Source organism: Rhinolophus ferrumequinum, chromosome 9, assembly GCF_004115265.2.
Source record: "Rhinolophus ferrumequinum isolate MPI-CBG mRhiFer1 chromosome 9, mRhiFer1_v1.p, whole genome shotgun sequence".
In the NCBI taxonomy this organism is placed as follows: domain Eukaryota; kingdom Metazoa; phylum Chordata; class Mammalia; order Chiroptera; family Rhinolophidae; genus Rhinolophus; species Rhinolophus ferrumequinum.
In genome coordinates, this window is record NC_046292.1 from 32,231,473 (window position 1) to 32,259,436 (window position 27,964).

The window sequence follows — 27,964 nt, forward strand, 5'->3', positions numbered from 1 at the left end:
ACTACTAACCTTTCATGTCTCACCTTAAATTTCATCTCAAGAAGACCATCCTCCCTTTCTAAATTAGATTTTGGCTTTTTCGTACTCCCCTTGCAATCTGTTTGTGGCAACAGACTCTAGGTTGGCCTCCATGACCCCTGCCACCAGGTGTTCATGCCATTGTGTGACCCTCTCCCCTTAAGCCTGGGCAGGACTTGTGACTCACTTCCAACCAATGCAATATTGCAAAGGTGGCTTTAATCTAAATTTAAAACATTAAAAAGAATTAACTTCAACCTAAATGTTATGATGTTATACAAGATTGTAACCCATCTTGCTAGGAGACTCTCTCACTTGCTGGCTTTGAAGAAACAAGCTGCCATATGGAGAAGGAGAGACACATGGCAAGGAACTGAAGGCAGCCTCCAGCAAGAATGTGAAGCCCTCAGTTCAGCAGTCTACAAAGAACTGAAAGCTGCCAACAATCATATTAGTAGCCGATCCTTTCCCAGATGAACCTCAGATAAGACGGCAGCCCCAGCTGACACCTTGACAGCAGCTTCGTGAAACCATGAGGCAGAAGATCCAGGTTAGTAATACCTGGACTCTTGCTTGAACCACAGAAACAGATACAATAAATGTTCTCTTAAACCAATGCATTTGTGGTAATATTATTATGTAGCAGTAGGTAACTAATATACCACGTTTCCCTTTGTGTTGCATTACCCTTGTAAGTATTTATCATTAGATTATAAATTCCACAACAGCAGGAATAACAAGTCTTAATTAATCCCCACTGTATCTCAGAACTTAGCATAGTGGCTGGCATATAGAAGGACAACAATATATCGGATGGATGGATGGATGCCTACTCTGTGCCAGGCACAATACTATACCCTGGAGAAACAAAAGTAAATAAGACATGATCACTGTTCTAATGGAGCTTAATGCTCGGTAGGATGATAGATACTTTAAACAGACAATTTCAACAGAATATGATAAAGGTAACATAGGGTTTCTGTGAAGACACAGAATATGGGCATTTAACTCAGACTGCAAGGGTCCAGGTATGGAAGAAAAGAAAATCACCTCCCCAAGAGCAGTAAGATAAACAAGGCTTATTTTGGTGACCAAATCAGTACTAACAGTACCACTCTTCCAGGATTGATTTCATTACCAGTAATGCCTTTAGAATATAACCTGATTCTAACGTGACAAAGTATTTTGAGGTGGTGGGCTTAAAAACAAGCAGCCATACTTCTTGTGATGTGGGAAGACACATTTGAAGTACAATATTGGTTAACAAGAAAATCTGTGATTCCAAAGAAATTCAATTAATCTTCTCAAGGAGTGTTTGAAGATTGCTTCTCAAGAGATCATCTACCGTGTTTCCCCGAAAATAAGACCTAGCCGGACCATCAGCTCTCACGCGGCTTTTGGAGCCAAAATTCATATAAGACCCAGTCTTATTTTTATATAAGAGCGGGTATAATATAATATAATATAATATAATATAATATAATATAATATAATACCGGGTCTTATATTAATTTTTGCTCCAAAAGACGCATTAAAGCTGATGGTCCAGCTAGGTCTTATTTTCGGGGAAACACGGTATGTAATCAGGATTTATACTGGTCAGGTGACATGATCTTGTATATAGAAAATTCTGAAGAAAAAAAATCCACACCACAGAAACTATTAGAACTAATAAGAGTTCATTCAGCAAGGCTACTGGATACAAGATACACATATAAAAATCAATTGTATTTTGCTACACTAGCATAACCAATCTGAAAATGAAATTTAGAAACCAATTCCCCCTGCAACAAAACTGCTAGATACAAATTCCTATCCCTACAACTGAAGGTAGCTGGGGCATTCTCATTGTAGCACATAAAGTTCTCGAAGAGTCAAAAAGGCTGCAGTTCTGCCTGCGCTTTCCCAAGCAGTATGTCCTGTTGTCACTTTGAAGGACACCAATTGGCTTTGGCCTGATGTTGGCATTCTTTTCCTAGCTTGATCTTAGCCACTTCATCCTCCAGCACTCCCACTGCTAAACTTAAAGGAAGGGTCCTCATTGTATGAGTATAAGAATCTTCCCAAACCAAAGATCATTCTCTTAGTTTTTTGTACAACCCCTTTCATTGTAGTCACTTTTGTTTTAATAAAAATTTCCTTCTTTAATACCTAAAAAAAAGAATGAAACAATTCTTACAATAGCATCAAAACTTACAAGCTAAAACTACAGAACTCTTAAAACATTGGAGAACATTTGTGACATTGAATTTGGCAACAATTTCATGGATATGACAGCAAAAAAGCAAGAATACAAAAAATAGATAAATTGGACTTCATCAAAAATAGAGACAAATTGGACTTCATCAAAATTAAGAACTTTTGTGCATCAAAGAACACTATATAAAGAACTACAACTAAACAAAAACAACCCAATTCAAAAATGGGCAAAGAACCTGAATAAACATATCTCAAAATAAGATATACAAATCTTATTTTGCCAATAAGCAACTGAAAAAATGCTCAACATCACTAGTCATTAGGGAAATGTAAGTCAAAACCAAAAGGAGCTAATACTTCACCACTAGAATAGTTATAGTAATTTTCAAAAGAGAGAAGAAAAAAAACAAGTGTAGGTGAGGTTATAGAGAAATTGAAACCCTTGTACATTGCTGGTAGGAATGTAAAATGATGCAGCCACTGTGGAAAAATTTGGTAGTACCTCAAAAAGTAAAACATAGAATTACTATATGACCCAGTAATTCCGCTTCTAGATATATACTCAAAATAATTTAAAACAAGTACTCAAATAAATACTTGTACATGAATGTTCATAGCTGCACTATTAACAATAGCCAAAAGATGGAAACAATCCAAATGTCTATCAACAGATGACTGTATAAACAAAATGTGGTATTATTGATATATTGGAATATTATTGGGCCATAAAAAGTAATGAAACGTTGATACATGATATGACATGGATCAATGATGAAAACATTATGCTAAATAAAATAAGTCAATCATAAAGGTCACATATGATATGATTCCATTTATATGAAATGTCCAGAACAGGCAAATCCATAGAAATAGGAAGTACAATAGTGGCTACTATTAGTGGTGGAGCTGGGGAAAGGGAGAAATGGGTTTCTTTTTAGGACGATAAAAATATTTTAAAATTCAAGGGTGATGTATGCACAACCTTGTAAATATACTAAAAATCATGAATTGCATATTTTTAAAAGAATTTTACGGTATGTGAATTATTTTTCAGTAAAGTTGTTTACTACCGTGTTTCCCCAAAAATAAGACCTAACCGGACCATCAGCTCTAATGCATCTTTTGGAGCAAAAATTAACGTAAGACCCAGGCTTATATTATATTACATAAGACCCAGGATTATATTATATTATATTATACCCAGTATTATATTATATTATATTATATTATATTATATTATATTACATTACATTATACCAGTTCTTATATTAAAATAAGACTGGGTCTTATATTAATTTTTGCTCCAAAAGACGCATTAGAACTGATGGTCTGGCTAGGTCTTATTTTCGGGGAAACACGGGATAAAGAAGAACATAATATTGATACTTTGTTCTGAAATGGGATTCCAGTTTTATAGTTTTTACAATACATGCTAAAGTACAGAGTTATCTCATGGGGTAATAAAAGGTTGAGATATCTCAAGAGACTGAAACAATCACCTTCCTAGAAAGTCTCCTTCCAATTATATTCCTAAACAAAACAAGCACCAGTATTAAAAAGTAAGAGCCTTCTACTGTATCCCATATTAAGAAGCACTCTTAATTTGAAACAGTAAACAGGTTGACAACCACTGCTACACTGGCGCTGAATAAATTTTCCACTTCCCAGAGGGTGAAAGGCTGGGGCCATTGTACCATTTGGTTTTACGGTTACGTACCGCAGTTCTTCCCTAAATAGATTTCACTAACATCCAAAATATTCTAAATCATTTTCCTAGAAACAATGAAATTACCTTAGTTTCTGTTTTATGGTTTTAAAAAAAATGAAAAAGATTAGTAATCAAAATAAATTATTTGAAGCTCACAAACAATTTTAAATGTAAATCCAACCCATTTTGTTTCTAAAAGTATGTTTTCTTCCTAATTCAGTAATAGAGATTACAAAATACTTTCAACTTTTTTAATGCTTTTAGGCCAGGAATTTATAGTAATACTGACATTTGGGGCCAGATAATTCTTAGTTGTGTGGGGCTGTCACGTGCATTGCAGGATGTTTAGCAGCATCCCTGGCCTCTACCCACTAGATGCCAGTAGCACCCTCCTACTGTAATAACCAAAAATATCTCCAGACATTGCCAAATAGCTCTTCGGGGGAAAAACTGCCCCTGGTTGAGAACCATTGCCCTACTCCATCAGTCTTAATTATTTCTTAACAGAGCAAATTCGCTAATCTCATCATTAACCTTAAAAACAAATATATTTTTGTGAAATACAGTAGCTGACTACACCTAAAAGAGAAGGTCTCTTTTTCGGTTTGTTTTTGTGTGTGTGTGTGTTTTAAATTTTATTGGGGAATATTGGAGAACAGTGTGTTTCTCCAGGGCCCATCAGCTCCAAGTCGTTGTCCTTCAACCTAGTTGTGGAGGGCGCAGCTCACTGGCCCATGTGGGAATCGAACCCGCAACCCTGTTGTTCAGAGCTCACGCTCTAACCAACTGAGCCATCTGGCTGCCCCTGTTTTTGTTTTTTAATAAATCAGTTTTTAAGCATTCATATATATTCTCAAATACTCAGTATGGAAAAATAGAACTATGCTTCACAACTAACGAATTTAGATTTTCTTCTACACATAACTTTCCCAGAATACAAAAGTACCAGCTTCTCTGTCTCTCTCTTTTTCTTTCCTTATGATCAATAATTAATAATGTATCCTCATAATCAATAATTATGTAGGCATCGAAATGGAATTTCATATTCAAAACTTTCTACTTATACCACACTAATCTGTAGAATAAATTAATTGCAACCTAAAATATACCATACCCAATAACAATTTAATATTTTGGGGGATGTCCTAAGAAATTTACAATCCATAAACATAGCCCAAGTTTAACCAATAAAACTACCAGGTAGGTTAATTTAAGAAATGGGCTGCACGGTCTAAAAGAGTCCAAGTTCCTTCCAAACCAACTAATCAAAAAGATATTTTTACAACTGTACAACTAAAAAAGATTGCTTAAGCCAAGGTAATTTTTTAAAATAAATTTTGGTAAAGAAAAGGACAAATTATTCTAATTGTAATTCATGGGACTATTGACCCACACGACGTAAAATAAAGATCATGAGGACTTTGCTAGTAGTAGTTTCTCATCCTTCATAAAATATAGCCTATTTTTGTTACTTATCTAAAGCCAGGCGTCAGAACTAAATGAAGAATAGTATAAATTGAACAGATCACATAACTAAGGTCCATTTTAAGGATGAATGACCAGAAGGTCCTAAATTCTAAAACTGAATTACTTTAAAGGAATACAAATAAGCCACATAAATCCACATTCCTCAATGTGAAGTCACCCATCAACCAGTCTTCCTTTTGCTATCTAAGGCAACTAAAAGTTCTTAAGTTACCTGCCTAATTTATGTCTCCCAGAGCAGAAGTCAAATATTTCCTTTTATTGCCATGGATATACTTTTTATTTAATCCGACCTTTAAAGCTCTATAATCATTTGTACTTTGTAACCAAAGATAAAAACTAACCATTACCTAGCTGTGCAGTATAGTTATTATTGGCAAACTTTCTGTAAAGGGGTTAGATAGCAAGTATCTTAGGCTTTGAGGGCCATATGGTCACTGCTGCAACTACTCAACTCTCTCATTGTAGCACAAAAGCAGCCATAGAACATACATTAACAAATGGGTGTGGATATGTTCCAATAAAATTTTATTTACAAAAACAAGGTGCAAGCTGGATTTAGTCCAAGGGCTATAAATTGCCAAACTTTGTAACAAACTATTACATGTAAGAAGAAATAAATAGACCTATTCCTCTCTTTCCCAACCGATAATGTTCTCACCACAATACGAACTAATTACTTCCTAAAATACCATAAAATACAATTAACTAGCTTTCTCCTATTTTGTAATAGGCATTCATAATCAGATAATGTTAGACCCTATTGCCTTAAATGAGGAATAAGAACCAACTATGAGAATCAGGTTCGGGATTGAGATTTATACTATATACACTGTACAGAAAGCCTGAGCCAAACATAAAAATAAAGCCTTTAGGTTCAGATCTAGAACCTATATGACCCCAGCAAAGGCAGATGTGAGATCACTGCATTGGGACACATCCATAACCTAGAACACAAGAACTCCAAGGAAAAACATTTCCCCTGAAGATAGGCTTTAAATAAAATATAAATCACAGGAGAAACAAAAAACCATGGAAAAGAACCAGCAGACCAAATAGCAGCAGCATCCACACTCAAAAATTGCAACTAATCTGAAAGGGACTTAAAATAAACAAAAAATTTTAACGGTCAAAACTTACTCATCTCTGTGCAAATATATTAGAAAACCTATAAGGAATAATAATTTTCTAGTAAAACTAATTAAGCAAAATTGACTCAGAAGTAACAAAAATCTAAATTACTTAAAAGAATAGGAAAAGTTTTCAAAGTAATTGGCCAAGCATTTCGCAAGGGACTTCTACCAAATATTTAAGGAATAAATTATTCCAGTATCATTTCAATTGTCCCAAAGCATAGCGAGGAAAATACTTCCATATTATTTTTATGGGGCAAGCATAACATTGCTACCAAAACCTACAAACAAAAGCATGAAAGAGAAAACCACACACCATTCTCACAAATATCAAGGCAAAAACATCCCAGCAAAAAGAAGTTAGCTTCACATTAAAGAATAATACACCAGGAATGCAAGGATGGCTCACTATTAGAATACCTACTAACATAAATTTACTAAGAGATCAAAAGAAAAAAATACTTTTATCACCGTAAGTATTAAGAGGTCCCCCAGAGAATCAGAACCAAAAGGATATACAGATAGAAAGAGATGACAGGAAATTGGCTCAACAATTATGGAGGCTAAGAAGTCCCAAGGTCTGCAGTCAGCAAGCTGGAGACCCAGGAGAGCCAATCGTATAGTTCCAGTCTTAGTCCAAAGGGCTGAGAATCAGGATAGTCAATGGTATAAATTCCAGTCCAAAAGTTGTCAGGCTCAAGGCCCAGGAAGAGCAAATATTTCAATTCCAGTCCAAAAGCAGGAAAAAGACCAACGTCCCAGCTCAAGCAATCATGCAGGAGGAATTCCCACTTAATCATAAGAGGGTCAACCTTTTTGTTCTATGCAGACCTCAAATGATTGGATGAGGATCATCCACATGAAGTATCTGCTTTATTCAGTCTACTGATTCAAATGTTATTCTCATCCAAAAACACTCTCTCTCCTCTCTGGGTTCGGATCTGTTTGTAGCAACATGGCTAAATGCACCAGGAAGGTTGGCATATCAGTAAATACAGGATCCGTTATGGCACCTCCCTCAGGAAAATGGTGCAGAAAATTGAAATCAGCCAGCACCCCACGTACACTTGCTCCCTCTGTGGCAAAACCAAGATGAAAACACAAGCTATGGGGTGGCTGGTTAGCACAGTTGGTTAGAGTGTGTTGCTAATAACACCACAATTGCCGCATCGATCCCTGCATGGACCACTGTGAGCTGCGCCCCCCTCCTTAAAAAAAAAATTTTTAAAAATAGACAAGCTATGGGGATCTGGCACTGTGGTTCCTGCATGAAAACAGTGGCTGGTGGTGCCTGCACGTACAACTGCACTTCTGCAGTCACCGTAAAGTCATCTGAAGATTGAAGGAATTGAAAGACCAGTAAGTAGAAGCTCCACAATTTGAAACATTGCTAGCCTATAAACAATGGGTTAATTTATGTAAAAACAGACAAACAAACAAAAATCTCTCTTAAAGACACACCCAGAATAATGTTTGACCAAATATCTGGACGCTCCATGCCCCGGTCAAGTTGACACATAAAATTAACCATCATACCATAGATTCTGAAAAAACACTTGGTAAAATTAAACATTCGTTCTTCATAAAAATAATTCTTAACAAATAGATGATATTTTGTTAAGATTTTCAAGATCCAGTAGAATAAAAGATATTTATTTCAGCCCCCAAATCAGAAAACACAACAAGTTTTCCCATCAAAGTCAGGAACAAGATAAAGATATTAAGATATTAAATATCATTATTATTTAACATTTTAGGAAGCATTAGTCAAGCAGTTTGTTGAAAAAAACATGTGAGGTATAAAAAAATGGGAGATAAATTTATCATCATTCACAGCTGATATGATTATATACCATGAAAACCAAAGCAAGTCAATGAAAATCTGTTGCAAACATTAAAAAAATTTAGAATGCCAGCTGCATCAAATTTATATTTATATTTATTCTTTATATAATATAAATATATTTATTCATTAAATTTATATTTATATTTATTCTTGATATTGCATCAAACATCAATATGCAAAAATTAATAGCCCTCATATGCAAGCAACAAACAGAAGATAAAATGGAAGGCGAGTTCCCAATTACAACTTCAAGAGAAAAGAGAAAAAACTAAGAATAAACACTATAAGAAATGTGCAAGATATATATATATTTTTTTTAATTTTTTAATGTCTACTTAGGGACACAAATATTTGAACAGATGTAAAAGAATGCTATGTGCTTATACAAAAAGACTCACTATCATCAAGTTATCAATTCTCCCTAAATTAATCTAAAAATATACTCTAATCTCAATAAAAATGGCAATTGTATGTTTCTGGAAACAGGCAAACTGATTCTAAAACTCACATAAAAAAATAAGGAAGAAACACCAAGAAAAACTTGAAAAGAAAGAATAATGATGAGGAACTAGACTAAAGAGATATTAAAATAAAGCCACAATTAAATTATTATAACAGTGTGTACTGGTATATGAATAGACAGGTGAATGCAATAGAATATAGTCTAGAAACAGACCAAAATACTTAGGAAAATTCAGAATAAAGGTGACATTTCCAATCGTTGAGAAAAATATTAACAATATAATAAATGCTGCTGGTACAACTGTATAGCCATCTTAAAACTGAATTCCAGATGGATTATTTAAATATAAGTAGTAAAATCATAAAAGTGATTATAAAAAATGATAATTTTATTTATAATATAAGAGTGCAGAGGGCCATTCTAAATAATAAAAGAAATGGGAGTCAAAAATGAAAAAATTAAGACAGTAAACAACAAAATGAACTATTTGTAAAAATTGTTACAAGCTAGTTTAAAAAACACTGCAAGCTTGGAAAATATCTATAATTAACAGAACAGATATAAAGAAGTCCTACAAATCATTAAGATATAAGAAAAATGACCTTGTAAAAAAATGGGTAGTATGTGTTATGTAGAATTCTAGGCAATGAGGATACAGCAGTGCATAAACTGATAAAAAGAGATAAAATCCCTCCCTTCACTGAACTTACACTCTTGTAGTCTTCTATCTTGCAGTAGGTAAGTAAAAAAATAAATATAGATAACTGATATATAAATACACACATACACCAACACACTCTCAGAAACACACATACATATATTTGCTCATCTATGCACAGAATATCTCTAGAAGGATACATAAGGAACTATTAAATATTGGTTGCATCCAGGGAGGAAAACTAGGAGTCTGAAGAAGGTAAATGATTATTCATTGAATAACATTTATAGATTCTGAGTTTGTACCATGTGATTTTAAAAATAAGTTCAATTAAAATTAAACAAAATTAGATGTTCAATGAAAAGGATATCTGAAAAGAGAAACACATTTAAGAAAAACAAATAGAAAGTCTAGAAAAGAAAAATACAGTAAATGAAATAAAAAATCTCAATGGATGTTTCAACAATAGAGTAGAACACAAGTGAAAAGTAAGTAAATAGGAAAATAAACTGAGAATCACCACCCTTCCAAAAAACAAACAAAAAAAGGTAAGGAAATTAAAAATATGAAATAGAAATTAAGAAACATGAAAGATAGCATGACACAATCCAATATGCACATAATGGGGCCTTAAGAGACCAAAGAAAAGAGCAGAATTTAAAAAGATAATGCCCAAGAACTTTCTAGAATTAAAGACAGACATGATTTCTTAAACTGAAGTATATCACATCCTGGGAAGAATAAATATAAATAAATCCACTCCAAGACCACCACAGTGAAACTATAGAACAAAGAAAAAGATAATTCTAACTACCAGAACAAAAAGACTGATTACTTAAACAGGAGAAACAACCAGACTAAAAATTAACTTACCAGCAACAATAGAGGTCAATAAAAAAAAAAAGGGAAGAGTATTTGCGAAATGCTGAGGAAAATAACTATTGTCCTTAATTTTATAATCATTACATTATCATTTAAGAGTTTATTCAATATAAAGACAGAAGTAATCACAATAAATATAAACAGATTACAATCTGTCTCTTTATTGGCAAATTCAAATTCACATCAAAAAATTTAAACATAAAACTGTTTCATAGAGCACACAAAAATGTACTATCACAGACGAAATAAAAATAGAGATGAAAAAAGATATACTGGGAAAATAATAACCAAAGCAGTAGGCAAATGCATACGACGAGAAAGAACATTTATAACAGTGTGGTATGACAGAGGAATAGACAAATTTAAACAGTGGAACAGAACAGTGTTCAGAAAAACAGAGTTGTGTTTAAAAGTTTATTTTCGTTTCCCTTTTGATTTAATTAATAATACAAAATTTCATACAGGTTTAATTAAATGAATCATACACACACAGAAAGACACACACACAGACTAAAAAGTTCTAAAGAGCCTTGTACCACCCCTCTCCATAAGTAACTACTATTCTTAGTTTCTTATTTATTCTCAGAGTTTCTTTTTTTTTTTTTTGAAAAATCTTTATTTATTTTTTTTATTTATTTATTTTTTTAATTTTATTTTTTAAATTTATTGGGGTGACAATTGTTAGTAAAATTACATAGATTTCAGGTGTGCAATTCTGTATCACATCATCCATAAATTACACTGTGTGTTCACCACCCAGAGTCAGTTCAGAGTTTCTTTATGACTACAGAATCAAATACAATTTCTTACTTTTCTGTCTCTCTTTTAATAAAATGCAGCATAGCATACAAAATACTCCGAACTTGCTTTTTAAACTTATATCTGGGAGATCTTTCTGCCTCAGAACTTCAGAGCTTCCTCAATACTTTATATACTTGCAAAGTATTAAATTACATGGATGCTTAATAAGTTATTTAACTAGTCCTCTATGAATATTTGGGCTATTTACAAACATGCCATTACAAACAATAATCTTATAAACATGCTATTTAGCATGCTTGCAAGTATATCTGGATGATAATCCCCAAAAGTGGAATTTCTAGCTAAATGAAAGAGAATATATCTTTGTAATTTTGATAGCTATTTTCCATTTGCACCCTCCTTCCACTATAGAAGTTATTTACCACTTTACTTTCCTCCCATTAATATATGAGAATGCCTATTTTCCCATAGCCTCACCAAAATAATGGCATTATCAAACTTTTAGATTTTTGATACGGGATGATTAAAATGGTATACTCGTATATTGCATTTTAATTTGCATTGCTCATTATTTGGGAAGTCGAGCAACTTTTCATATATTTAATAATCACTTATGTTTCCTTTCCTGAAAACATTCTGCTCATAACCTAACTCAGCTTTCTACTGAGCTACTGGTTTTTCTATTGATTTCTAGGCACTGTATGTTAGGAGATTAACATTTTGTCCATGAAATAGCACATACTTTTCCCCAAGTTAGTTCTTGTCTTTTGACTTTTCTTAATGCTTTTTTGTCATGCAAAAACTATTTTGTAATTTTTGGGTAGTTGAATTTATCAAAATAATTTCTACAGCTTTTGAATTCTGAGTCATAGTTAAAAAGACCTTTCCTACTCCCACATTTTTCACAGGTGGAACAAACCATTCTTAAAAATTTTGACTCCAGCTTCTAGTCCCACATGTAAGGAGCTTGGAAGTAAAAAGCTGAGCAAACTGAAAAATGAACAAGTCTTAGATCTATCAGGGAAGTGAGGTCACAAGTCAAACCACTTGCCCCCAAAACTAAAGAGACAGGCAGGCAGATTCAGAGAATCAAAACTCACCAGAGCAGAAACTCACGAGCAGAAACTCCTGGCTGAAACAGTGCTGGGGTAGAAATACCTCAACTGTAATTGACTTAATTGCCAGAAGCACAGTATGGACAATTTTGAGAGTTAAAAACTCCAGGGGGATCCACCCATAGAGGTACCCCCATACTTTTGTTTTACCTTCAGGAACTCTACCAGGTTCTCAAAGTGAAGGCTAGAAATAAATCCCCTCTGATTTCCAGTCAGGGGAGGGGAAAAGGAATAATTTTTGAAATACACCAGAAGCTTCTTAACAAAGCCTGCCCTCAGGAGAAACTATTTACCAGAGCCTAACTTCCTCACGGGAAGGGAAAGAACCAATTCCAACACTTGTGTGCATCAAAGGACACTATCAAGAGAGTGAAAAGGCAACCATTGGGAGAAAATAATTTCAAATTATATATCTGATAAGGGATAGATCCCTTATATACAAATACAACCTAATTCAAACATCGGCAAAGGACTTGAATAGACATTTCTCCAAAGAAAATACAACAAAGGTGGCTCAACATCACTAATCATTAGAGAAATGCAAATCAAAGCTACAATTTGATATCAGTTCATACCCACTAGGATTGCTAATATTAAAAAGAAAAGAAAAGAAAGAAAGAAAATAAAAATAACAAGTGTTGGTGAGAAGGTGGAGAAATTGGAACCCTTGTGCACTGTTAGTGGTAATGTAAAATGGTCAGCCACTGTGGAAAATAGTATGGTAGTCCCTTAAAAAGTTATACATAGGCTAAGTGAAATAAAACAGTCCCATAAAAACAAATACTACATGATTCATTTATATAAGGTATCTAGAGTAGTCAAACTCATAGAAACAGAAAGTAGAATGGTTGTTGCCAGGAGCTGGGGAGAGAGAAAGGGGGAGTTGTTGTTTAATGGGTATAGAGTTTCAGTTTTGCAAGATGAAAAAGTCCTGGAGGTTGGTTACACAACAATACGAATATGCTTAACACTATTTAACTGCAGATTTAAAAGTGATTAAGATAGTAAATTTTATGTTATGTGTATTTAACCATAAAGTTTTTTAAAAAGTTAAACATAGAATCATTAATACTATATGACCCAACAATTCCACTTAGAGGTAAATACCCAAAAGAATTGAAAGCAAGATCTCAAACAGATACTGTACACCAAAGTTCACAGCAGTATTATTCACAATAACTGAAAGGTGGAAACAACCCAAATATCCATCAACAAATGAATGGATAACCACAATGTGGTATATACACACAATGGGACATTCAGCCATAAACAGGAATGGAATTCTGATATATGCTACAACACAGATAAAACTTGAGGACATTCTGATAAGTGAAATAAGCCAGACACAAAAGGACAAATATTGTATGATTCCATTAATACAAGGTACCTAGAACAGGCAAATTTATAGAGACAGAAAGTAGAATACAGTTCACAGGGGCTGAGAGGAGGGGGCAATAGGGAGTTATTGTTTCATACATACAAAGTTTCTGTAGGAGGATGAAAAAGTTCTGGAAACAGATAATGCACAACATTGTAAATGTATTTAATACCACTGAACTGTGCACATAAATATGGTTAAAACGGTAAATTTATGTTACGTATATTTTATCACATTAAAGAGAGAGGGAAAGAGAATAGAAAGAAAGGAATAGGAAGTGGTAAGTTGAGATAACTTTATGGAGGTGTTTTGGTCCCAAAGAGAACAAGCAACAAGGGATCATAAGGTCAAAATAAGTCACATGTCCCCCTTAAAAGAAGATTTTTTTGAAGTGAGAGAAATAACAGAATGCTTACATGCAAATGAAAATAATTTAATAGAGAGTGAAGTATGCCATAGAAAAGAGAGGGGAGATTTGTTAGGTAATGTCTTTGAGTAGGCCAATGGAAATAGGATATACCATAGAAATAGAAATACGGCTTAGATAGTTCATCCATAGACACAGGTATAAAGGCCAAGCAAGTGGGTAGAGGTGTGAGTTAGAAGCCATAACTGGTGACGGGAGGCTGCGGAAGTTCTCAGCTTGCTGCAGTATTCTAAGTGAATTAGGAAGTAAGCTCATCACTGAGAGAGAGGACTAGAGAAGAAGTCCTGGGAGTTTGGTGAGAGAAGAAAAAGGTATGAAATAATCTTCTGGGAGAATAAATGAACTTAGGGAAATATGATTGCTTGGGAGCATTAAAGGCTCAATTTTACTAAAAATAAGCAAACAAAAACTATATGTGTGGGTACATTATGTATGTCTGTGTATATATGTATATATATCTTCTAATACGTGTGTATAAATTTTTATATATGTATATAAGATGTGTGTATAATACATATATGCATAAGCACAGGAAAGGGTCCAGAGTATACATACCAAATTGTTAATAGTGCTTATTACTGGAGATATAGATATAGATGGGAGAGGGGGAAGTGGAATAGACTCCTAGATTATTTAGATTTTTGATCAGCATGCATTATTTTATAATGAAAATGATAAAATATCTCACAAGTTCATAAATAGCTTGAAGGCACAGTTTAGAATACTGCTCGAGATACACAGCGCCCTGACTAGGCAAAGCCTAAGTCCTAATTAAACACAACAATCAATTCTGCAGTGAAGCTGACCATCAACAAGACCATATGAGAAAAGCTGAGGCATCACTCACCTTGAACACTTCAGAGAAGAAGCCAGACCCTATTTTTTCACAGGTGAAGTCATCTAACCGTGTCAGTCTGGAAAAGGCACTTATAAGAGCCCGATAGGAAGACGGCCAAACTCTTCCCACCTGGGTCATGTTCCCATCCCCTCCACCACCTCCTTCAAAATCTTCAAGACGCTCCACACGTGGAGGAAATCCTGCAATCGAATTCCGTTTGCTTCGATCCATAGTCACAATAATCACTTTTTTCTTCTTTTAAGAAGGAACTCCACACATAATAACTTTTTGTTGAGTTTTACTTCTCTTCCGGTTTGACACTAAACAAGAGATCAAAAAGATACGACATTAAAACCATTAACAAATAAAAACATACAAATCAATGAACTATCAATGTAAAAATATTTCCTCTTTCACATTCAAGTTCCTGATTTTCAGATCTCAAATACACTTTATTCCTTTACCTTCAAAAAACAGTGATATATTTAAAACTGACGATGTAGTCAGTCTTTAACATGAACAGAATACAATGAAGATCACCTACTACATTCTAAAAAATAAAACAACAATGATAATCTCTCTCATTCATTGAGCACCCACTACCTAGGAAACATAGTATAAAAGCCAAAAATATGTCATGTCATTTGATTCTCAAAAAATCCATGATATGTGGTCAAGTAATCATACAGTCACTAAATGGCAGAGATAAAATTAAAATGCACGACTCTCTGATTCAAAAGCCTGTGCTCCTACCAATGCCCTTCATAGCCTCACATAATTTTCTCTTCATTTGAAAAATTATTAACTCCAAATACCAGGGATGCCAAAAAAAAGTATACATTTTAAGAGATCTTATCTATGTACTACTTTTCGAAGTTGAATTACGGTAACAATGTGTAGTATGATGTTCGCTCAAAAGATGGCATTAATCAAATGAATATCAGCATCATATACAACTTGAATACAGTTTTTCCTTTCTTAAAATGTGTATAGATTTTTTTGGCACCCTCTGTATACAAAACAAAGGTGATCAAGATTTTATACTTCAAATTATATAATTTTAGAAAAAGAAAACTACATCCAAAAGCAACTTAAAAATTCACTATTGATTAAACAGCATAGTCCAGCAGAAGTGACTGTAGAAGGCTCCACCCTATCTGATACATAACAAAGAATAAAAACACAAGCCCACTTTTTTCTTTTAGCCTGTCTCTCCCTACTTCTACTTCTTTCCAAGAGAATCAATTTTAAGGGTCTTATGCAAAATACAACCATGTGACTGAATATGACCCTGCTTCCTAAGCAATAGCCAGAAGTCAGTGGCACTCTACCCAATATGAACCAATCACAGTTCCTTTTTTAGCAATTTGGAATTAAGATATTCCAGCCTCAGTTTGGCTGCTTTCTAAAAAGGAAGCCATATAAACTCAGGAGTGTTGACCATGGCCATTTTCTATCACACAGCCTGGAAAGCAGAAAAAGTCAAGTGACTAACATAAGGCCAATTTACAAAGAAGAAAAAAAAAAGACAAAGAGAACTTCTTGATTTTCCTAATATGCTCTATCTAGTCCCCAATTCCTGAGGCCCAAATGCATCCTAGCTTAAGGTTCCATGATATATCCCTGTATCTTCAAAAATAAATTATTTTTGCTTAAACTAATTTCACCAAAGTCCACAGAAGGAAGAATAATCCAAGTTCTCAAAGAATAAAACAATTAAGTACCACTATTGAACCTCTGCCAAAAAGTGGCAACAGATCACTACATCAAAAATTTAGGATTATAAAACCAAAATTTTTTTTAGGTTTACAGCCAGTAGAGACCATAAAGTTTCAGTCATTCATTTTATATCTGAGGAAACATAGGCCCTGAAAGTAGAAATGATTTTCCCACAGCTATAAGCTAGTTACCAGCAAAGCTAGACTTGCAACCAAGAGTAGTAAGTGCACTTCTAAAAGTGTGTGTTAATTATCTGTTTAAAAATTACCCAAGGAGCTTGTTTAAAACCCAGATTCTTGGGTCTCAACCTCGACCTCCTAAATCAGAATCTCTTGGAGTGGGACCTGGAAATTTTACCAAGTTCCCCAGTGATTCTTTTTTTATTTTATTTTAAAGTTTATTGGGGTGACAATTGTTAGTAAAATTACATAGATTTCAGGTGTAAAATTTTGTATTACATCATCTATATATCACATTGTGTGTTCACCACCGAGTCAGTTCTTTCCATCACCATATATTTGCTCCCCTTTACCCTCATCTACCACCCCACCGCCCCATCCTCTGGTAACTGCCCAGTGATTCTTATGTACACTAAGAGTTGGAGACACTTTACAGCAGGGAAGGGGAATATTAATAGCTTAACACACACACACACACACACACACACACACACAATTTTATAAGTATTTTCTCATTTAATCCTCAAATTATACCATCAAGGTAAGTGTGATCCCCATCTTACAGAAAAAGAAATGAAGCTCAGGAAGGAACTTGCCTAAGGACATACAGCTGGTAGAACCAGAATTGGAACCAAAGCCTATCCAGCACCAAAGTTCAAGCTTTTCCCGTTTCATCATTAGGGTTTGTCCTCTACGAGAGTTGTGAGAAGTTAAGCTAGTCCTATCTGGGTAGAAAAGAGGACCAGGATTTGAGTGCCAAGAAAGGCCAAGTTAATTGTAATTTGGACAGAGATAGAAAAGAAGGAAAAAGAAACTTTACTTTAGAAAAATAAAATATAAGCTACTGAAGTTAAAATTGAATATATAAAACATACTTGCCTGCAAAATTAACTGAACAACTTGATAGGCGTGCCATCTACTGACCTTTTCATTTTTTAGATATATTTCATTTTGAATGAAACACATTGTTAACCTCCACAGAGCCCTCAAGAATAGAATCTGCCCTGGGATTGGCTTTGGAAGACAGAATTGTTTTTTGCAGCTCAACAGGTAGGGTTTTACATTCTCAGCTGGGTGACAGGAGGTAAGAAATTGCTAATTCCAACTGAGCTGGTTTGGGTGGAGTCTATTACAAGCTCACAATAGCACAAAAGACTGACATTTTTTATATTTTTATTTTGAAAAATAAATAGCTTTGTATCTTGGCTCACAGAACTTTTCAAGAGGGGGAAAGTATTTTTTAAAAGGTATATGCTTACAGAAACTCTTGACACATAAGCACAGGAGACCTGAACAAAGCTATTCATTTCATTTCAGCATTTTGTATAATAAAAAGGGAAACAAAGAAAATCCAAAGTTAGTCAGTAGGCAAAACAGTAAGTTGTAGCATATTTTTCAATGAAATACACAGCACTTACAATGAATTAACTATATCTAGCAACATGGATGTATTTCAAAAGCATACTGAGTAGGGAAAAGAAGCAAATTGTTAGCAGTATCAAAATTCAAAAAAACTGCAGGGATATCACATCCCTACAATATGATATCATTTTAATAAAAATTGTATTTTTAAAAATATATAAAATATACATATTATAGGCAAGATAGCATATTGATTAAAGGTATAGCCTCTAGAGCCAATGTGGGTTCAAATCCTTGCTCTATAACTTGTAGCTATATGAACCTGGTCAAATTATTTTAAAACCTCTCTACATCTCCAGTTCACCATCTATAAAATGGAAATAAAAATAGTACCTACATTATAACATTTTACATGTATTAAGTCATTTAATCTTTACAACAACTATAGGGTTATTGATTAAAATGTACAGTACCTCGCAGACAGTAAGCATTCAAATCTTGTTGGTTATTATAATTATTTAAAGATACATTTTTATAGTAAATGTCTAAAAACATGAACTGGAAAGATAGACACTAAGTTCATAGTAGTAGTTGCCTTGGTGGGAAAGAAATGAGATAAGGGAAACAAAGGAGACTTCATCTATAGCACTAATATTTTGGTTCCTTCTACTAAAAAAACACAAAAAACCTGTAACAACACAAAATGATAAATTTGCTAATTTTTTTGTTAATATTTGTTAATTCTGGGTGGTATTACATTGTATTCTTTTCTATATTTAATAATTTCATATTTTAAAATTATAGAAAAGGAATTTAATGGGGGCTGTTTTTGTTTTTTTCTTTTGTTTCTTTTCTTTAAGTCTACTGCCAATACAACAGCCACACAGTATGCTTAGGCCACGAAAACTGAAAACAATTTGGCAAATAAATAGCATCCCAATATGCAAGCCACGTCTTTAGATTCTCAAACTTTCATTCCGCAACGGTTCCATTATAGTTTTTGGTCCAAGAAGTATTTACGTCTTATGATAAAAACTCAAAAGTATTGAGAGAATTTTTGGATAGCCTAACTTATTTAAGTCCACAAACTTAAAATATGAAAGCATTCATGACAAAGAGATTGATATTTAGTTGTAGAGCCTCTATCATATGCTAAAGTAATACTAATTACTAAACAGTTGAAATCATTGGTAAAAAGTACAGACCCCTCAAGGGAGTAAGAACTTTATTAATCCATTTTGGAGAAATGCTGAGCATGGGAAAACTGCAAACCATGTCTTCTGCTCCTTTGGCCAGCATACCAGATGACCACATTTTAAATGAAATCAACAAAGCTATGAACAGCTTTCAATTCAATCTGACAAATTTTAATTAGCCATAAACAGCAGCAATGGTGTGTATAAACAGACTCTAAAACCACACCCTATTTTTTAATTCTGAGAATGATCAATTTTAAAATCAGAAAATAAAAATAAATAAAATCAGAAAATACATTCATTGCAATATGTGACATTTTATGATGTTTTCAGTCTCTGGATTACCTCTCTTGGTCTTATTTATGGAATATTACCTTTTGGTGCTAATAGTGCTCCTTAAAGTATACATTTTGAGGAAAACAGAGACAACTACAATTACTCTCACATTTACTAGAAAGATTCAATTTTTTTAAATGCACGTTTTGCTCTAAAGAGGCTACTTAATTCAAGAGACTACACTTTGTTGATCAACAATAATTTTAGTGATGTTGAACATTTTTCCATATGTCTGCTGGCCATTTGTATGTCCTCTTTGGATAAATGTCTATTCAGGTCCTCTGCCCATTTTTTAATTGGATTGTTTGTTTTTTTGTTGTTGAGTTGTATGAGTTCCTTACATATTTTGGATACTAGTTTGCAACAATATGGATGGATCTTGAGATTATTATGCTAAGCGAATAAGTCAGACAGAAAAAGTCGAGAACCATATGATTTCAGTGAGATGTGGTATATAAAATTGAAAATAACAGAAGAACAAGACAAACAAATGAAGAAACAAAAACTCATAGACACAGACAATAGTTTAGTGGTTACAAGAGGGTAAGGGGTGGGGGGGTGCTAGATGAGGGTAAAGGAGATCAAATATGTGGTGATGGAAAGAGAACTGACTCTGGGTGGTAAACACACACTGTGATACACAGATGACGTATTACAGAATTGTACACCTGAAATCTATATAACTTTACTAACAATCGTCACCCTAATGAACTTTAATTTAAAAAATAATAATTTTAAGCTTGTAAAAACTTGTAATTCTTAAATGAAAACTGATGATATTGTGATCTGCTTTACTAAAAATATTTCAGCTAGGACTGAATAACTCTCTAAATGTGACTATGAAAGAGTTCACGTACTACACACCAAGCGTCAAATTTTCTGCTAGTACTGAGGCACTCAAGAAAATCAGACTTAATGTATTTTCAACTATCTTGATAACATGCTGTATTCAATAAATGTTTCCAATATAAAAAAAAAATGTTTTTCAGCTAGAGTCCCAGTGGTTCTCATATAAAAATTTAGGGGGGAGGGAGGTCCCTGTCAGGGAGGATTTATTGTTACAATGGTGGAGGTGTGGGGTGGGTACTATGGACATTTTAGTGGATGGGGCCAGAGAAGCTAAATGTCCTACAATGCACAAAACAGTCCTGCACAACAAAGAACTGCCCTGCCCTAAATGCCAATAATGCCCCAGTTGAGAAACACTGGTTAGAAACGTTTAATCAGTTTTGTTCTTAAACTAGGAAATAGCCTTTCAAAAATGCCAAAATTATGTTGCTTACCAGGACACAAATAATTTTTTAGTAACTGTGTTCTCAATTTCAATATTTATAAACTTGGAAGTCCAAAAATGTTTTTCTTTTCTACATAGGTGGGTTTCTTTTCAAAGGCTAATTTCCACTTATATTGGGATTGATTTATTTTTCACACAAAAAGGTACAATTAACAGCTCTGATTGGGGAAAGAAATTTTAAAAGCTATCCATAAAAGTTAGTGAACTAAATATCCTATACACAATATTTCACATTTTATCTTTCCAAAGTAGGAATTCCACAAATCATTTTCCAGACAGTCAAGGAAACCTTTTTAGGACTTCCAGTTAGACCACAGTCCCATCTGAAATGCTTCTTGAAATAATAACAACTGCAGTCACCATTGACCATGCACCATGCATTCTACCAAGTATTTTGCGAATGCTTTCTCTAATCTTTCTGACAATCCTGCAAGTTTATCTCCAGTTTAAAGAGGAAGAAATTAAGACACTGAGAGATTAAAAGACTTGCCCAAATTCAAACAATCTATGACAGACTCAGGATTCAAAGCCAGTAATTTTAAATCCAAACAGTTCCCATTATGACACGTCTCCTCCAGGAACACGGCTAAATTTCTGTCAAAAAAGATTTGCATATTAGCTACATAGAAAAGCTACTATTCTCCACCCTACCTTAACATTGGAGACGAAAGAGTATATATAGATGATAGCTCCACCAGCCTCAGTCATTCAGTAACATTCTAGTCATAAAAATTAATATTGGTTTAGACAGACTGTTTAAAGAATGGATACCAAGCTGACAGGGAAGATATGCCAATTCCCAATCATTCCTTCTTTTCCATTCTAATGTACAGTACTTGTTGTTTCTTACTCTTTCATTTCACAGGAACAAAGTAGATGAAACTTCACAATAGTGTAGATGCAAATAAAATCCTGCAATGCACTGAACCAACAGGTAGCAGGATATTGCAAAGTATTAGCCAACAACCAAAACTCTTCTGTATCCATCCAAATATGGAATCATGAGTACACAGATGAGTACACAGAAGAGTTGGTTATGAAGTCCTACAAAGTGAGCGAAAAGAATTTCTAAGAATTCAGTGGACTTACACCCTAATATAAAGAGTAGAAAAAGAATGCAAACATAATACTTTATTATATTTTGTTTTCTTTTTATAATCTTAAAAAGTCCTTAACTAATTCAAAATAAAACAAGGATGTTATGGGTAAAATGTAGCCCAGAAAACTGGCCATTCTCCAGAATAGGAATACTGACAAGTACATTAACTGTGTTTATCAAGACCAACCACATGGAAAATCTACATGACAGGTCTGCTCAGCAGCTTCTAAACTTTCTATGGACCAACATAGCAAATACAGATGCATTTCAGGATGACTGCCTAATTAAAAATAAAAGCAGTACTGCTGAACTTGTCATCCTACTGTGAAATAATGAGCTGCAGTTTCCATTCAAACCAAAAGCAATCTAACATAAAAACTGGCATCCCTATTTAATTTGCCATGAACATATACAATGACTTATATTAGTGACAGATCAAAAGTCAGTTCTTAAAACTATTATCTCTTTTGGATAAGCACCTTATTTCCTGTTATAACTACAATCCACCAGGCCTTAGGTCATGACGTAACACAGAAACTTAGGTTGAAAATTGTAAAGGCATTTAGAGGTTAACTATTCGAATCTTTTGCCCAATTCAGAAATTCCCTCTATTAACTGACTCAAATGTTAACTGGTTCCCACTAGGTACAAGACATTATGGTAGGTGCCATATAATATTTACTGAGCATTCACTATAATCCACTTTTCCAAGTGTTTTATATTTAACATTCATAGCAGCTTCATAAAAGATACTATTATTATTTGTTTCACAAATGTGGAAACAAGTATGGAGGAATTAGATAATAACTTGTCCAAGCTCTTATAGCTAAGAAATGGTAGAGCCAGAATTCAAATCCAGAGCCTGTACTCTTAATCACTATACTAATACAGTACTACCTCTCTGAGAGAAGGATATAGAAAACCAAGTAAAACATGACTCCACCCCTCCAGGGATTTAGTCTCCCAGGAAAAACACATGTAAATCTATGAGTACAATTCAGTATGTTAATTGCTAATGACAGATTAGAAGTAAGGAGGACTTAATTAAGGCACTGGCAGGCAGGACAGAGAAGTAAGAAAGGAGACAAATGACTAAAAAGGTAAGCACGGTAAGGCCCGGTGGCTCACGTGGTTGGAGCTCCGTGCTCCTAACTCCAAAGGCTGCCGGTTCGACTCCCATATGGGTTAGTGGGCTCTCAACCACAAGGTTGCCGGCGCCCTCCACAACTAAGACTGAAAGGACAACAACTTGAAGCTGAGCTGCACCCTCCACAACTAAGACTGAAAGGACAAGAACTTGACTTGGAAAAAAGTACTGGAAGTACACACTGTTCCCCAATAAAGTCCTGTTCCCCTTCCCCAATAAAATCTTTAAATAAATAAATGAAAAGGTAAGCACCTGCATGTAGGAGGTACAAGAAGTACCTAGGATGACTCCAAGTTTAACTAGAACCCTTCCCATGTTTCTGGTTTGGGTGATTGGGGTAATGACGAGGGAAAAGATCTGTGAAGAGATGCAAATCCTTTTCTGATCTGAGTTTGAGGTGCCTGAAGGGAAACCAAGTGGCAACATCTAGGAAGCAGTTGGAGACACCACACTGAAGCTCAGGAGACAGGACTAGACTGGAGACACAGAATTGAAAGTCATGAGCGGGCCAGCCTGGAGGCTCAGGTGGTTGGAGCACCATGCTCCTAACACCGAGGTCGCCGGTTCGATTCCCACATGAGCCAGTGAGCTGCGCCTTCTACAGCTAAGATTGTGAACAACAGTTCTCCCTGGAGCTGGGCTGCCGTGAACTGCCACAGGCTGCTGAGTGCTGCCGCCACGTGACGGCCGGCAGTCATCCTGAGCGGCCGGCAGCCAGCGAGAGCTGCCATGAGCTGCTGTGAGCAGTGAGTAGCTGACTGGCAACCGACTGCCAGGGGGAGCCCAAGGCTCATAACACCAGCATGGGCCAGGGAGCTGTGTCCTACACAACCAGACTGAGAAACAGCAGCTTGAACCGGAGTGTGGGGGGGAGAAGGAAGAAGGGGGGAAAAAAGTCTTGAGCATTTACACATATTCTACAGTTTTCCAGAGCAGAGAATATGAGTAATAGCTAATATTTACTGAGTTGCTACTATGTGCCAAAATCCCAGTCTCCTTCGTTATGTCTGTCCTTAGGTGCCCTTAGATGAGATCAGATAAGAGTCCAAGTAAACAACAACACACATAGGACAAAACAGAAGCAAAAGAGGTTAAGAAAAAAACAAGAGAAAGTATGTCACACAAAAGTGGAAACAACGAACATATCAAATAATGTGAAGTAATCACAAAGCAGCCAAATAATGTGAAGAAAAGTGTCCACTGGATTGGACACTACAGACGCCAGTGGCAATTCAGCGTACATACCTCATTACTCCCCTTGGGAAGCTATGAACCTATGCCAGCGCCTAGTCCACCCTTCAAAGCAATTGTGGAACTCTTTTTCTGGAATGGCCATCAGAGCTATCATCGTATTACCCTTGATATCCTGAATGTCATCAAAATGTCTTCCTTTCAATATTTCCTGAATCTTCAGATAAAGAAAGAAGTCATTGGGGGCCAGATGAGGTGAGTAGGGAGGGTGTTCCAATACAGTTATTTGTTTACTGGCTAAAAACTCCCTCACAATGTTGTGTGAGCTGATGCATTGTCATGATGCAAGAGCCATGAATTGTTGGCGAAAAGTTTAGGTCCTCTAACTTTTTCACGCAGCCTTTTCAGCACTTTCAAATAGTAAACCTGATTAACTGTTTGTCCAGCTGGTACAAATTCATAATGAATAATCCCTCTGATATCAAAAAAAGTTAGCAAGATTGTTGCAACAAGTTTGCGAACTTGTCAGACCTCGTATATGACGCACTAGGTAGGGTGCCTGACACAGTGACCATTTAATAAATATGAGTCCCCTTTCTTCTCTCTCCCCCACCCCACCCTTAATCTTAGTTCTGGATACTGCAAGTATATAACAAATTAAGTCTGGGTTTTTTCTTCTTTATGACAGCCTTTCAGTTACTAAGTCTTCCCCAGGGCAAATATACACAAATCTTTCAGACTTCCCATGGAACATGGATGGCATCAAGACCTTCCTGGGTACCTTCTTTAAAGTTTAGTCTTAATTGCCCTCCAAACTGTCAAAGCCCCTCTAAAACACAATAGCAAAATATGTACACAATATACTTATATGATCTAAGTAGGGCAAAACTGAGTAGGGCTATTATTTACCATAATCTGGATATTAAAAAATCATAGTTTCTGATCTTCTAAGTAAACTAAATGTATCTGTAACTTTGTATAGTGGAATACGAAACTTGACACTAGATAAACTGATATTAGACCCCTTCAAATAAGCTTAAAGATACTAAAGTATCAGGGGAATGTATGAATTTTCAGGATATCTTTTTTGATAAATTTTCCTATTTGAGTTTAAGAAGACCTGAACATGACCACTTAAGTCAGAAAGGCAACTCACCTTTTTTTTCTGATACAGTTAAAAGACTATTTCAAAGACTGGGGGAAAGAAAGCAATCAAAAGGAAAGAGGAGATTAGGTTCCTAAGGTTAGGGTAGGTTGTTCTATAGTTTACATGACAAAGGTCAAAGAAGGAATCTGATAAAAGGGAAAATAAAAATTCATCACATGAAGTATTATAAAAAAATTCAACAAAAAACATTTTTTATTCAACCTTGTATCTCAAATATATTATTTCCATTAAAGGGGATATTTAAAGCTACGTATTAAAAAATGACAGTTACCATAAGCACACAAAGATATACCAATATACACAAGAATATTAACTTACATGTTGTCAGTAACAGAAAAAAACTGGAGACAATCCAAACGTCCATCAGTACGAATAGGTTAAATAAATTGTAGTATATCCATATAATTTAACATTATATAATCATTAAAAGAATGTGGTAAATTGTATACATGCTAACATGGAAAAATGTCCAAATTTCACTGTTAAATGACAATAGCAAGTTGCATAATAGAAAGTATAGTGTGATCTTGTGGTGTTTTTTTTTAAATATAATAGTAAACATTAGTATATGCCCAGAAAATAATTTAAAGGAATACAAATAATACACTAAAATTGTCATCTTGGTGGATTGATTGTAAGAGACACTCATTTTTTATGGAATACATTTCTGTATAGTTTTTTACAACGATCATGTATTACTTTTGTTTAAAAAATGAAGACAAAGTTACAACTAAAAACCATTTTCATTCCTTCCACAATAGTAGCTTAGACTACCACAGATAAAATTTATGATACAGAAGAAAAAGGGACAAAGAATGTAAAAACTGAATAATTATTATAATTACATAAATTTATGCACTGGAAAAAAATAAAGGAATTATACAAAGTGACAATGTTATTTTAGGGTGGAAGGATTATGACTTATTCTTTACTTATTCTAAACTTTCTGTAATGCTACATTGCTTCTAAAATTTTATAAAACACTATCAATTTATTGACAAGAAATGTAGCAAAGTACACATAATTTAACAAGCAATGTATAATGAACCTGAGTCTCTTAAGACATTCAATTATGAATATACAGAAATACAAATACAAAAGATGTAGTTATTAAACTGAAATCATATTAACTGCAGGGTATTACCTGGCATTTCTTTAACCTTCTGATGAGGGTTTGCTGCCTTGAAATATTTTCTTTCTGATTTAAGATCAGGAAAAAAAATTCAGTTCCAGTGAAAAATGTATTCACTATGTAATTATGGAGCTTTAACATGGCTTTTAATGTGATTTCCTTAAATCTATGAAACCTCAACAAGACTAGAGCTTTACTATGCCAGAATCCAGAGAGACAGCAAGTAACTATTATAAAAGGTTGATTTTCACACAATGCCTATTTTCATGTGTCTTTACTACATAAATATATTTCTTTTCAAATAAAGGATTATTTTTCAGTCCAAAATTTCACTCCAGTTTAAATACAACTGTCTTTGATAATATTTCTACTATTTCATGGGCATGAAAGATGTCACCATCATTTCAGACTAGCCAGGGGAACGGAAATATTAACCTGTAACGGTTCACATAACACACATGACAATTAAAAATCTTCGATGGGGCCGGCCTGGTGGCTCAGGCAGTTGAAGCTCCATGCTCCTGACTCCGAAGGCTGCCGGTTCGATTCCCACATGGGCCAGTGGGCTCTCAACCACAAAGTTTCCAGTTCAATTCCTCGAGTCCCGCAAGGGATGGTGGGCAGAGCCCCCTGCTACTAAGATTGAACACGGCACCTTGAGCTGAGCTGCCACTGAGCTCCCAGATGGCTCAGTTGGTTGGAGTGCATCCTCTCAACCACAAGGTTGCCAGATTCGACTCCCAAAAGGGATGGTGGGCTGCGCCCCCTGCAACTAGCAACGGCAACTGGACCTGGAGCTGAGCTGCGCCCCCCACAACTAAGGCTGAAAGGACAACAACTTGAAGCTGAATGGCACCCTCTACAACTAAGATTGAAAGGACAACAACTTGACTTGGAAAAAAGCCCTAGAAGTACACACTGTTCCCCAATAAAGTCCTGTTCCCCTTCCCCAATAAAATCTTTAAGAGAAAAAAAAATCTTCGATGACATTTGTTGCATATTAAATTCAAAGACTTTGCTCTACTAAAACTGGCCTAATCATTATCCCCCAGACTTAACCCACCTCTCAAGTGTAGCCTTCCCTTCCTCTCCCAGCTTAAGTGATGGTCATCTCATTCCAGCTATTGTACCCAACTAATGTCTTCTTGGTCTTCCTATCTCACTCTCACATCTTTTCCAACCTATTCTCCAAGGTGAGTAAACTTTTGAGAACTCTTCATGTGTGATAT

General features: G+C 34.8%; 2 protein-coding genes across 3 annotated transcripts in view; one reads left to right on the forward strand and one right to left on the reverse strand.

Moving 5' to 3' along the window:
• Window positions 1-27,964, reverse strand: part of TESK2 (testis associated actin remodelling kinase 2) — a 117,581-nt gene that overhangs the window by 82,907 nt on the left and 6,710 nt on the right. For both annotated transcript variants that reach the window (XM_033113366.1, XM_033113365.1), the window contains exon 2: window positions 14,922-15,232. In XM_033113366.1, coding sequence (XP_032969257.1) covers window positions 14,922-15,143 — 222 coding nt within the window. In that variant the 5' untranslated portion in view covers window positions 15,144-15,232. The remainder of the gene's footprint in view (window positions 1-14,921; window positions 15,233-27,964) is intronic.
• On the forward strand, window positions 7,507-7,886 carry LOC117026569 (60S ribosomal protein L37a-like). The gene is made up of 2 exons (XM_033113368.1): window positions 7,507-7,641; window positions 7,776-7,886. Exons 1-2 carry the CDS (start codon window positions 7,507-7,509, stop codon window positions 7,884-7,886), a joined length of 246 nt encoding a protein of 81 aa, XP_032969259.1.